The sequence below is a fragment of the Condylostylus longicornis genome, unplaced genomic scaffold (assembly GCF_029603195.1).
Source record: "Condylostylus longicornis isolate FDR11 unplaced genomic scaffold, ASM2960319v2 ptg000001l, whole genome shotgun sequence".
NCBI lineage: Eukaryota > Metazoa > Arthropoda > Insecta > Diptera > Dolichopodidae > Condylostylus > Condylostylus longicornis.
In genome coordinates this window covers 1,440,267-1,453,131 of record NW_026577970.1, presented here as the reverse complement: position 1 = coordinate 1,453,131, position 12,865 = coordinate 1,440,267, and the positions used below count along the sequence as shown (strand labels likewise).

Sequence of the window (12,865 nt, the reverse complement as noted above, 5' to 3'; positions counted from 1 at the left end):
AAAATTTTAACGAAATTTCATCTTTCCCAAGTTTTTTTGCTTATAACTTCCCTATCGAAAAAAATAGAAACTTCAAACAAGGGCTACAAAATAAATTAAATGGATGATCAATATATACGAAAACTTGCTGAACAAGAGGCAACACCCCAGAAAATGTTGAACAGTTGATCTTTTGAATAGACTGAAGAACAGTTCTTTGATTTTGTTTGTTGAGATGAACAGGGAAATTGAAACTGATAACAATTTTTTTTACTAAAATATTTTGCTAATGTGCCAACTTGTTTTTTGGAAAGACATTTTAACGCAAATTAATCTTTTCTCTTACTTCACCCAGGATCATAACTAGACTTTTTAAGTGTGTAACAACCGTGAAGAAAAAATTAAACTATTTTAAAATACATGTGATTTTAATGCAATATTTCGATACTATCTAACAGTATTTTGATCTCCATTATAAATTCACACCTCAAATTCATAAACAAGTTATCAAGCTTATATACCCTGCTACAATGAATCTTACAATATAACAAAATGTAAAATTCTTATAAGAAATTTAAAGTTTAAATCATAAAACTTTTAAATTTTTCATAAAAAAACGCACAGCTTATGTAGATATACAGGTGTTTAATAATTTATGAGGAATAATATTCTTTATAAATTATAACAATATACACCCGTATACACCATAGAACAATTTTTAAATCATTAATTTATGTAAAACCACCATTTTGAAAATAAAGAAAAAAGATTTAAAGATAAAAGTACAGGATAAATGGGCGTGTTTTAGTTACAAGTATACACACGTTTTTATTTGTATATACATACACATAAGGAAGTACATATTAAATAAATACACAATGAAAACAAATGTATTCAACAAGATGTTTTATAAAAGGAATCTACGGAGACAGCATCAGATGCGCAATGTTAAGTTAAAAATCCTGAATATATACATATATCTATGTATATCTATATTCCCATATATGCGAATTACGTATGGAATGAAAATTTAAGGGGTTGGAATCATAAAAAATATAAAAGAAAAAAAAAAATTAAAATATTTAACTGGCAAAGAAGAGACGTATATTTTTTGTGATATTTTGTCATGTACCAACATCCTAATGTCCTTTTATATGCATTATGTATTAAATATAAAAATGAATTGTATGGAATTTTCTTTATCAGTTTCCTATTAGATTTCATTCAAATAAGATAAAATTTGTGGTTTCAGTGAGAAATAATAATTGCATTTTTTTCAATTTTATCATTGATTATTGTGTTATGTAATTTAAATGTAACAATAATTTCAAAACCAAAAACGGATTAACAAAAAACGAAATAAGAATTAAAAACTAATTAGCAAAGCAATTGTTATTAAAAAGATCCTTAAGGGTCTGATCGTCTATCTTGCTATTTTATTCGGTAAGTGAGAAGAAACAGAGTAACTATTAAATATTTGTATAATGTAATTTTGGATTGAAGAATAATTCTTCCGTATTGTGTATATAGTTTTTTTCTACAATGTATGTATACAAAATTTATTCACTTAGTCTTTGAAAGTGAGACGTTCAGTCAATAATTTTGGAAAAAATGCAAAAATCCAATTGAAAAAATGAGTAATCATTGAAAAAATTGAATTTCCATTAAAACGGAGAATTCTGATTTGAAAGTGAATAAAAAGTGAATAAAAAAGAGCGAGATACGAGATTAGGCTAAAAATATTCTTATAATGTGTTAGAATTTTACAATTTGTTAAATAATTATTGTTAAATAAAAATTGAATTTTGAATATTTTTGCATAAAATTTTAAATTTGATGTACATTTAAATAAAACGTAAAAAATTCCTTAAAATTATTTCCCTAAAGGATGTTGCAATAAAAGTTTTTAAAATAAAAATTAAGTAAAAATCTTTTGGATAAAATTGTTAAAAATAATAGATTTACTAGTTATATTTTTATAATTGCTCATTAAAAATTATAGCCAAACATGAAAATTATAGCAATTTTTAAAAACTTATTTTAACCATTTTTTAAAAACTGCTATAATCGTTAAAATAAAATTAGTTGGGAGAGCAATTACGACTACCAGTTTTTCATACCCGCGCAAAGTATGGAAGTATATAATAAAAATCCCAATCAATTTTTGGAACTTGAGAACGCGGAAAATGAATAGGTCTACGCAAAAGAACATTAAAATGTTATTTTAACTCACTTAAATACGGTTTTAAATAACAAATATCAACTTTAAACTAAGCAAACATCGTCAGCGCATAAATTTATATCCAAGTTACTCGTTTCCAGCTATTGCATGCTATCGATATAAAAATTAAAAAGAAGCGACCCAAAGGTACCACAATATTTATAATAACCATTCTGCTTTCAAGACCACCATTTTTAATGAATTGCGAATGGTCTTAACGTAAAATCCAAACCAATTGAATTGTTTACCTTTATTGAATTTTATAAAAACCTGTCAAATTTTTGTAACCTATCATAAATTATGATAATTAAAACTAAGCAGCTATTTCAGATTAATTTTATTTTCAAATTTGCATCTCAAAATTACTTAATTAATTACTTAGATCTTAATGGATTACTTACTTGATTTTGTATTTTGTGTTCGGAATACCAAGCATTCAAACTTGGGGAAAAATCTAATTCTTCCCTTTTTTAAATATTTTTATTTTTCTTCAACCCGATAAGTTTGTACTACATTTTTTGAAACTTTTTTTACAGAATTTTGGCTATTTTCTCAAGCTGAAATTTGAATCACTAAATGTTATAAAATCTTGTATGGTATAGGAAATAGAGCAAAAAAAACATTTTTGGTTCAAGATTCTAAAGGAATTTATAAAATGTGTATGCTCAAAAGTTATCGCTATTGTAGATTTTAATTAACTTTAGTGCTTCAATTCTTATTTATTATTAATTTTTGATTAAACAGATTATTCTTAAAAACAGCTGACATTTTTAAAAACTGTTATTTACTACAAAACCTTAATTTTAAAGATTTTGTTGAAATCCAATACATTCCATACAATAAAAATTCAAACCTTTATATCAAAAAAAATTTGTCACAAAAAATGGAAACAACCGGGGAAACAAACGAACGGATCCAAAATAACTCTAGTTAGCAAAATAAAAACTTTTCAATAAGTTTTTTAAAATTAATTTATTTTTTAATCAATTTCTTTTTGTTTTTCTATTTTCATTAAACATCTTTGTTTTTTAATAAAATTAAAATAAAAATTTTAATTTATAACTATAACATTGGAAGTACATATTTTTTTTGGTTATAGCATAATTTATATTTCTCTCTAATATTTTAACTAATATCATATACATACACATTACTAACTAATAATTTTATATTTTCTTTTTAAAAAATTATCACAGAGTAAATCAATTCTGTTCATTAAAATAAAAGTTTTTCAACTTTACAACAACTTATAAAATAGTCCATATTAAACTTAGTGTATACAATAAGGAACTTAACATGAAATTTCATAATTAGAATGTTTTGGTGGTTTTAAAATTTTTTTTTTTGTTAAATATTTTTTTACATTGAATTTAGTTTAAAGAAAAAAATCTTTGATAACCACTTACCCTTAAAATTTATAGTTTTTTTCTGTTTAAAACTGGTGTTATTTTTTGAAATTTAGAGTTGACAGAAAGTTTCTCAATGCTGATGTTATACTCATAATGCTGATTTTTATAATGCTGATGATATTTTCAGTTTGAGCTCATAGGATATTATGTTTCGAATTATCGGTATCACAGCAATCAAACATTTACTCTATTTCACTTGATGTTAAATTTCGCGAACATCCTGTTGGGTTGACGAAATTGATGATTTTTTGTATTTTGATTATCATTAGAAGACTGCTCTGGCACATACGTTCAAATTTCTTTGACTTGATTTTATTATTAGAAAAAATATGTATTCTCATATACGCTAAGAACAACACTAAATATGCAAATATGATATTCAAATATTTATGAAAAAATAGCATGTATGAACAGGTGTCTGTAAATCAGTATAACTATAAGAGAAAATTTTTGGTATCGGTTTTGTCTGTTTTTCGACATTTAGACCTTATTATCCGTAGGTACCTTACGTACATATTACACATTTCAAAATATTGAATTATTATATTATTGTCTCATTCATAACATATAATATAACTCAAGCATAAAATAATATGACAATGATTATGGATTTATCACAATAATTTACACTCTTCAGCGAATTCAGCGAGTACATTACAAACCATTGGTTTGACTCAACTTTATTGAATTCCTTGCAACGTACTAGAGCATTTTGAAAAAAATATCTGGATGTGTAAATATAATTAAATATCAATATAAAATGGAAATTTTTTTAGACTTCTAATATTCTTTAGAATTTTCAAAAAGAGGATTCAAAATTTTGATTGAGAAGCTTGAAAACAATTTGCTAACATGATCCGAAAAACTTTTAGCAATCTTAACCATTAAGTTTATTACAAGCTAAAATTACTCGTATTTGTTATTTTTCTTGTTCTGTAAAATTAAAAAATCAACTAGTCAAAGTAAATTATGGTAGAGTAACATTTTTAGCATCAAATTAATTAAATAATTTTCATACTTAATATATAACCACTATAACTTTTCACCTTTGAATTCTTATCTAAAAGATAAAATGATTGTTAAGTATAATAAATTCCTTTAATCTGTTTATAACTTCAAATTATTTATCATTTAAAATATTCTTGTTGCTCTTCGCCTGCCCTTCTCATTGAATTGAAAGATATTTCTTTTTGAAACAAATTTAAAGGGTATTTTCAGGAAGCATTCAAAAGAACTTTACTAAGTTCAACGGGTTAAAGGAAAAAATTTTCGTTTTGTTGTGGTATTGGTATTTGAAGCTAATAAAGAATTAAATTAGTTAAAGCGATTTCCAGTAGTAAATTAGATCTAGATTCTAGAAAAAAAATTTCTAATCCTCCTTATAATAACAATAAACAAAAGTGTATTGTACATATTTTAATTTTTTGCTGATTTTTTTTTTGTAGTTTTCGAGAATATTTTACATTACTTTAACAAAGATTAACAGAGAATTTATACAAAGTGCAACATAATTCATTATTTTCCTTTTAATATTTTTAATAATAATTATTATTTGCTAGAGAATTTATTTGACATAACGCAACATTCAAGATCAATAATATTACGTTCCTATTCACATACACGTAATTATACGCGTACTTTTCATGTATCCATAATTTTACAAGCCTTTCATTATAAATAGATTGTTAAATATAAATCTTTTTACTTGCACAAACACAGTATGTATGTTTTGTTGTTTCTTTTGAGTCTTATTATTCTTCAAATAATATTTAATATAAAATCAAAATATACACGCTTTTGGGCGGTATTCTTATATACAAATATGCATACCTATATCCAAAAATTATTCATTCAGCTTTTTCTCTAATATAATTTTATTAAGATATTCTTGAGGGCAACCAAATTAACCAAAAACGTAAATAAAAATAATATTATGTGATATTTGTTTATATTAAACATTAATAATTCAATAACGTTATAATGTGTGTTCGTACCAGGTGTTTTCTTAGGCATTACGGTGATTTTGATATTGCTACATACTCGTATAAATTAATTTAGATAAAACCATAGATTAATCATTTAATTTTATTTATTTATATTAAAAATTCTTAAGGTTGTAATTTTTTAGTTTTTAAAAGAGCTATTACATAAATGTCCATAAATGTCAATAAAAGAAATTACTGTTAAAAAAATGATTATGTAGAAAATCCGAAACAATCTATGCTCAAGATGATGAATGCATCCGTATAAAATCACTCGAAGTGTAGCAAAAAATATTTGAAGGAGAACGATGGTTTTCTAAATATCTTACTTGGTATGAACCAAATTCATTGGTTGTTAATTATTTCGAAAAAAATTATAAATATGTATTACACTTTTCTTCGCAATATTTTGTAGTTTTCCAAGACACAAAACACTCTGTATAAAATTCTATATTGTTTTCATTTCTTTCCTCTTTCATATTTTCATCACGATTGTTTTCACAAGATTTGTAGGACTATGTATGTGCAATATACTCGTACATACTAAAAGAAGGGTTAACATGTGATGGAAATAAGAAGTAACTGTTTTCCTATAAATACATGAGAAATGTGTTGAATCTCATGGGACGAATTGTTCTAGTTTTGATTCCGCATTTTTTTTGTTCCTTCAGCTGAGACATTTTCAATAAACAATAAAAATTAATAATTTATTTTGAAAAAGGATGATATGCACTGCATATGTACATCAATGTAACGTTTAATAACAAACATTTCATATAAAAATCTTAATAAAAATTTTTCATGTTCACATTTTTTTACATTTTATTCACAAGAGAGGACTAAAAACTAAAAATCGGTCGTGAAATGAAATCAAACCGCATTAGAATAACAGGTTTATTTCCATTAACAGGAAAATTATAATTATCAAATATAATTAATCAAATATAAAAAATATAAATATAGTATTTTTAAGATTATAGTGAAATCGATTTTCGAATATAATGAAAATTTTTTCCGCTGAAATGAAAGAAACTTTTATTTGATTAAAGTTATTTTTTATTCTGTTATGAAACTAATTTTGTTTAAATGAAGTTTCTTTTTCTGTCCAATTATCGATTTTCAAATATTTTTAAGTTTAATTAAATATATTAAAATGATCAATTACATTACACATAAAACTTTTGCCACAGCATATTGTACAACGTGTAAATATTAAAAAAGTAACCAATTAAGGACGATATCTACAAAAAGCGATCCATTGGTTTCAAAAAGGGTAAACCATTGGTTTGATCAAACTTTATTCATTACATTTTTTCCTCAAATTATTGTTACATGCATAATAATACAAATATACATATGTATTAATAACACAAATACGTAAACAATTGAGCTTGCATAGAATTGTTTTTTACACTGATCACCATAGACAGCTTATTCGTATGAATTTTGTATGAAAATATTTTCGTGCAACATAATTTTTTTCAACTTTCCGGGTGGTCAACTTGACAGGTTTTACTGTACAGGTTGATCTCTGATTTTGATCTATTGCTACTTATGCTTATGTTTTATTTATTCATTTGTTTTTTTTCCTAAAAGAAATACCAAATTTCTTATACTTTATACCAAAAATTACAAAATAAACACTTACGGTAAAAATTAAGAGAAATGAAAAACTTGAAAACATTCCATTATAAGTGTAGCGAATGTAATTAATGTACATATATAAAGAATAATTAAATATAACATACAAAAAATAATAATGTGTATACATAATTATATAAATTTGAACTACATATCTATAGAGTGAAATTCGTCCTCCATAGTTTATTAAATTTTGTTTGAAGATGTGGTAACTGCATATTTATATAATATGTAATGATCTATTGCCCATATATGATCTGACATTTCAAAATTATTTTTATAAAATCAACTGTCCTTGTGAAATTTGCATTACTATCTCATTTAACGCGGCTATCATCGTTTCTATTCGTTTTAAAATATTAGTTTAAGCTTAAATGCCTTCTTTTTAACATGGAAATCTAAAAAATTAAGTTTGATAATCTGTACGCTTTCTTCACTGCTTTACCTGACTTTTAATTGCTTACCTAACTCATAAAATTTTAAAAAAGGTTTGGATCTGAAAATTAAGACCCGAGTTTAGTTTTAATCGAAATTTTGACATTAGAATATATCATTACTCTCTAATTTATCCACCCAATTCTTACCTTGTAATTCACCCAAAGTGAACCTTACATTCGTATACTTTTGTTCAACGGGTATCAATAGAAAAAAAAACAAATCCAAAATTTTAAGTGTAAATTTTGTTGAAGATGAATTCCAACAAAATTTATTTAATTTTTCAGAAACCAGAACACATATAGCTATTACAAACAAGTAAAAACGTTTTGTCGGCATAAAACAACCCAATTATACCCTGCACCTTGGCTATCTGAGTTTAAAAATTTGTTTTTGAAATATCTAGAATTAGCTTCCATTGTTGTATATCAAGTACCCGAACTTGTCAAACTACTCTTAGGAAAATATAATGACCTGTAATGGGACACACAGCTGCCAAGTTTGATGAATCTAACTTCATACTCGTATTGAAAACTACAAAGTATATGAAAATAATATACTGAAAATACAAAATATTAGAGTTATAATTTCTGACTTGATTCAATATTCTGTTTGAAAAAGTGAAAAATAGAAATTTCCCTTAAAAAAAATTTAAAGCGTAAAAATAAAAAGCGTTTTTGTTGTCAGTTCATGTGACTTGATTTTAAACATTTTTTATTAAAAAGGAAACTACGTTTTTCTTTTTTTATTATTAAAAGTACTGACTGCGTTAAAATGTACACATTTTATCATAGTATATGTAGACACTCACACATAGACATTTGTTTCTTATGAACAAAATAAATTATCTAAAAATCGGAAAGATTTTTTATTAAAAGTAGTTAACAAAATTAATAAAGTTGGTCAAATTTAAATGGTTTGTAAAGTAGCGATTTACCAAGTGAGAATACTGCTTTTAAAAAAACTACAGGCGTTAACATAACGCTCGAATTCAAGTGTTCACATCGTCGTTTATTTTTAACTAAGGTAAGGGGCGGGCTTTAGATAACGGGTAATTTTAGCAGACATATATTTTTAATTCAGTTGTGTAGTGCCGCTGTAAAAAATGCCAGTCGCAATTTTTTTGCATTAAAATTTTTATGGTTTCTTTAAAATGGCTCCTTTAAGTTATAACTTTTAGAGGAAAGTGTCAGATAGCTAAAACTTCTTTTCTATCGAAGTAAGTTTCTATCTACTAAAGATCCATATACATATTGTGAAATTTCTTCAATTGTGTTGAGGTTTGCAAACGGGTACACGGATAGAGAGAAACTATACGCACTCATTTTCCAAATTTTTGAAGAGTCCTAAAAAAATGTAATGGAAATAAAAAAAATCGAATTAGTCAACATCATTTTTAAAATTGTTTAAATAATTCTTAAAATCCTCAAAATATTAAAATTTTTATTTCTTTTTTATTTTTTACGTTTTGTTTATATTTTTTTATGTTTATTTTGTGTTCAAAAGAAAAAATGTCCCATTTTAATTTTCAATTTCTGAAAGTTTTTATTTCAGTGTACGTAGCGACATCTAACCAAAAAATGTTTAAATTCAGTATCTCCTTCTTATTTCTAATTCAAAAATTAATATGTACATATGTATATCGATTATCAAATAATATATGTATATGTATATCTGTATATATGTATATGTATATGTATATATGTATATGTAGATCAGCTAAAACCCCTACTTTATTTTTATGTCCTGCATCTTCGTGAAAGGTATATTTACTTTGGTTATGAAAGGTATATTAACTTTGGTATACACATATGTATATATACATATGTATATATTCTTGCTCAACGTAAAATTCTGCGTTGATTTAGACATGTCCGTCCGTCCCTCCGTCCGATCGCAAGACAACTCAAAAACGAATAATGCAATCGATACCAAACTTTCACAAATTGTTTCTTTTGTGCCAAAGACGAACCCTATTTTAATTGGACCAATTCAGACAACGAGTTCGGGTAGCTATACGTGTGTCCAATAACATTCTACATATGCTCTAACAATTTTAATGGGATGACTGCACCGGTTCGGGTGGTTGCCATACAACTAAAAAACCAAATTTTATATATTCGGAAAACTAAAAAAGCTAGTCGTATGTCTAATTAAAGGCCAGATATATTCTTAAAATTTTGGTTGAACTGCTTGACAGATTCGGTTACCTGCCATACAACTCCAAAAGTTAATTTTAAATATTTGGAAAAATAATAAAGTGAGATTCATGAAAGTTGGCAGTCGTGTGTCCAATTATAGGTCAGGTATATCTCTGAAATTATTATAAAATGAAAGGTACAGTACTACCTTAATACTAAAAACGAATATTTTTCTAAATTTTTTGGAAATGCCTAAAAAGGAATGTAGTAAATAATTTAAAAAATATACTCTTATATCTATAAAAACATTTGCAAATAAAAAACATTAAGAATGGTTTTTGTAAATTTTGTAACTTCGAAAGAAATTTCATTACCTTTAAAAACAACTTAACTTGATATTTTGACAAAATATTTTTGCAATTTTTACAATAAAGAAGCACCTATTATGAATAGGTTTATTAATCCATTCCAATGATTAATATTTATTATTTTTTCTATTTGTATAAATTATATTAAATATTATTCAGCAAATTTATGTAAAACTTTTTTTGTGGTAATTACAGATTTTACAAATAGTTTGGAAAAATCGCAACAAAATATCTACAGTTAGTTATATTTTTATTATTATTATGGTTTATGATATAGAGCATCATTTCCCAAAGGTTGGTAGGAATCCTTTAGAATATCATTTAAGTTATCAAATACCATCGCATCAATGTGAAAATATACCATTACAACCACCTCCATCAATGCCGACAAATTCACCAACAACAACAACTACAACTACAAGTTCAACACGACGTAGAACGATGCCTATAACGCATTTAGATCCATCGGAATTAATAGGTTTATCAAGAGAGGAAAGAAGAAGAAGACGTCGTGCTACTTTAAAATATAGAACAGCTCATGCAACAAGGGAAAGAATTCGCGTTGAAGCATTTAATGTAGCATTTTCTGATTTAAGAAAATTGTTGCCAACATTACCTCCAGATAAAAAATTATCGAAAATTGAAATTTTAAAATTAGCAATTTGTTATATTGCTTATCTGAATCATGTACTAGAAACATAATTTTTAAACTTCGCGTCTCGCCACGAAACAAAAATTAAAAAAATAACTCACTCAAGAAATAAAAGAACGGCTCTCAGATAATTCATCTATTGAAAAAAAATAAGCTTCGTTGTTATTTTTGAAACAATAATACAATTTGTGAAAAACCAAATAATAACTTTTATTGAAAAAAAACACGTTCACGATGTTTGTATAATAAGATGAGTTCAAATTTAATTCAGTCTCGTGAAGGGACCTAAGTTTAATTTTGTCCCTTATGAATTACTATAACGATTAATATGAATAACTATAACATAATTAATATGAATTTACTATAAATAATGAATAGTATAAATGCATGCATATTGTATACATAATTATGTAAAAATTATTTTGTTATTTAATTTTTAAAAAATTAGTTTCATTGCAAAATCTACATAATATATAGAATTATTATAGATATTGTTATCGATTATAAAAGTAAATGTAATTCTTTTAAGTTTTAATTAAGAATTCTCTTTAAGTATTCTTTGTTTTACTTTTACCATCAATAAAAACTTTTTCAAATTAAAGGAAAATTTATTATCAAAATTTTCCAAAAATTTTCGACACAATTAATAAAAAAGTCTTCGACACAATTAATATACCATTTGAATGAAAATTTTATTATTTTTCCCGATTTATCAATATAAATGTAAAAATTAGACAATTTTCAGAAATTCTAACCTTGAAGCTTCACGACTCGAGGTGGAGAGTCCAAAAAGCAAAATGCCAGTAGGTGTTTCTTGTTCGTCTGGATTCACTCTATCATTTTACTGCGGAAGAGCTGTTGAATCCAGCATACATATATATATATCATAGATATAGATAGAGACACTGGATTGGTTAAACACTTAACCATGTATGCTTAACCACTTATTAACGAAACATTGTTCGGTTAACTGTCACTACATACATCGAAATCAAATTTTTCAAAAACTGAAAATTAAGAAGAAATTTTATTTCTTTCGGGAACAAAATAAACATAAATGAAATTAAACAAAACATAAAAAAGAATAATAAATGAAATATGAAATTTTATTTTATTGAGGATTTTAAAAAATATTTCAATAATTTTAAAAATGATGTTGAAGATATTGATGCAAAAATGATGCGTCTTATTATATTATTTCGTCTTTCATTTATTTCCATTTCGTTCTTTTTTTCTTTTAAAAATAATAGGAATTCTTTTCGTCTTGCAAATAATTTTGTTAACAGTGTCAGTTCTTTTAATAAATTTTTTTTTTTTAAAACGTAATGTTGTTTTGAAAAAATTTCGAAAATCAAATCATTTGAATTAAATATTATTTAAAAATTTTAAATTTTTTGAAAATTTTCTGAATTATAGCATATGTACATGCATATTTATCATATATTATTTGTTATAAAATATTTTGATACCTACTTATGTGTCTGTATTTTTATCAGCATATTTTTCTTTCAAACTAAAATGTTGAAATTTCCCAGTCAAAAAACAGAAAAGTAGAAGAATGAAATGGGGCACATAAATTTGAATAACTTTCTAATTCTATAATTATTTCTGATAATATGTAATTATTTCAGAAACAAACATTTATGAATATTATGTATGTGTATTTAAAATTAAATTTTTAAGAGAAACTAATATAAAATGAATGTGGATAAATTAATTTGTTCTTACATGAAGTGAGCAGCTCGAACTTCAATAAATAGCAAAAAAAAGCAGGAACAAAAAAATTTCTTTTTATGTGAATGAAGTCTTAAGGCACATCTTGGCGGCACGATTTTAAAGCTATTTTCATAGAAATTCAGCAATATTGGAGCAATATTGTGCGACAGCATCTATACCTTACACAATACTATATTTTCATGCAATACTGTTGAAATACTACATGCAATACAATCATGAACATAATAGAGTTAGACCCAAAAAAAAAATTTTAAAATAATATGCAGTACAATGCAAACAAAAATACAAATATTTTAGTGA

The 12,865-nt window shown here is 25.1% G+C and overlaps 1 protein-coding gene across 1 annotated transcript; it reads left to right on the top strand.

The window, feature by feature from the left end:
• Nucleotides 1–1,313: 1,313 nt before the first annotated feature.
• Nucleotides 1,314–11,150, top strand: LOC129618478 (helix-loop-helix protein 1-like). The gene is made up of 2 exons (XM_055533266.1): nt 1,314–1,422; nt 10,372–11,150. The coding sequence occupies exon 2, from the start codon at nt 10,438–10,440 to the stop codon at nt 10,876–10,878; it is 441 nt and encodes a 146-aa protein (XP_055389241.1). The 5' UTR covers nt 1,314–1,422; nt 10,372–10,437; the 3' UTR covers nt 10,879–11,150.
• The last annotated feature ends 1,715 nt before the right edge of the window (nt 11,151–12,865 follow it).

Excerpts from the sequence above, each read along its gene's own strand:
- LOC129618478 (XM_055533266.1), top strand. The coding sequence starts at position 10,438 with ATGGTTTATGATATAGAGCATCATTTCCCAAAGGTTGGTAGGAATCCT.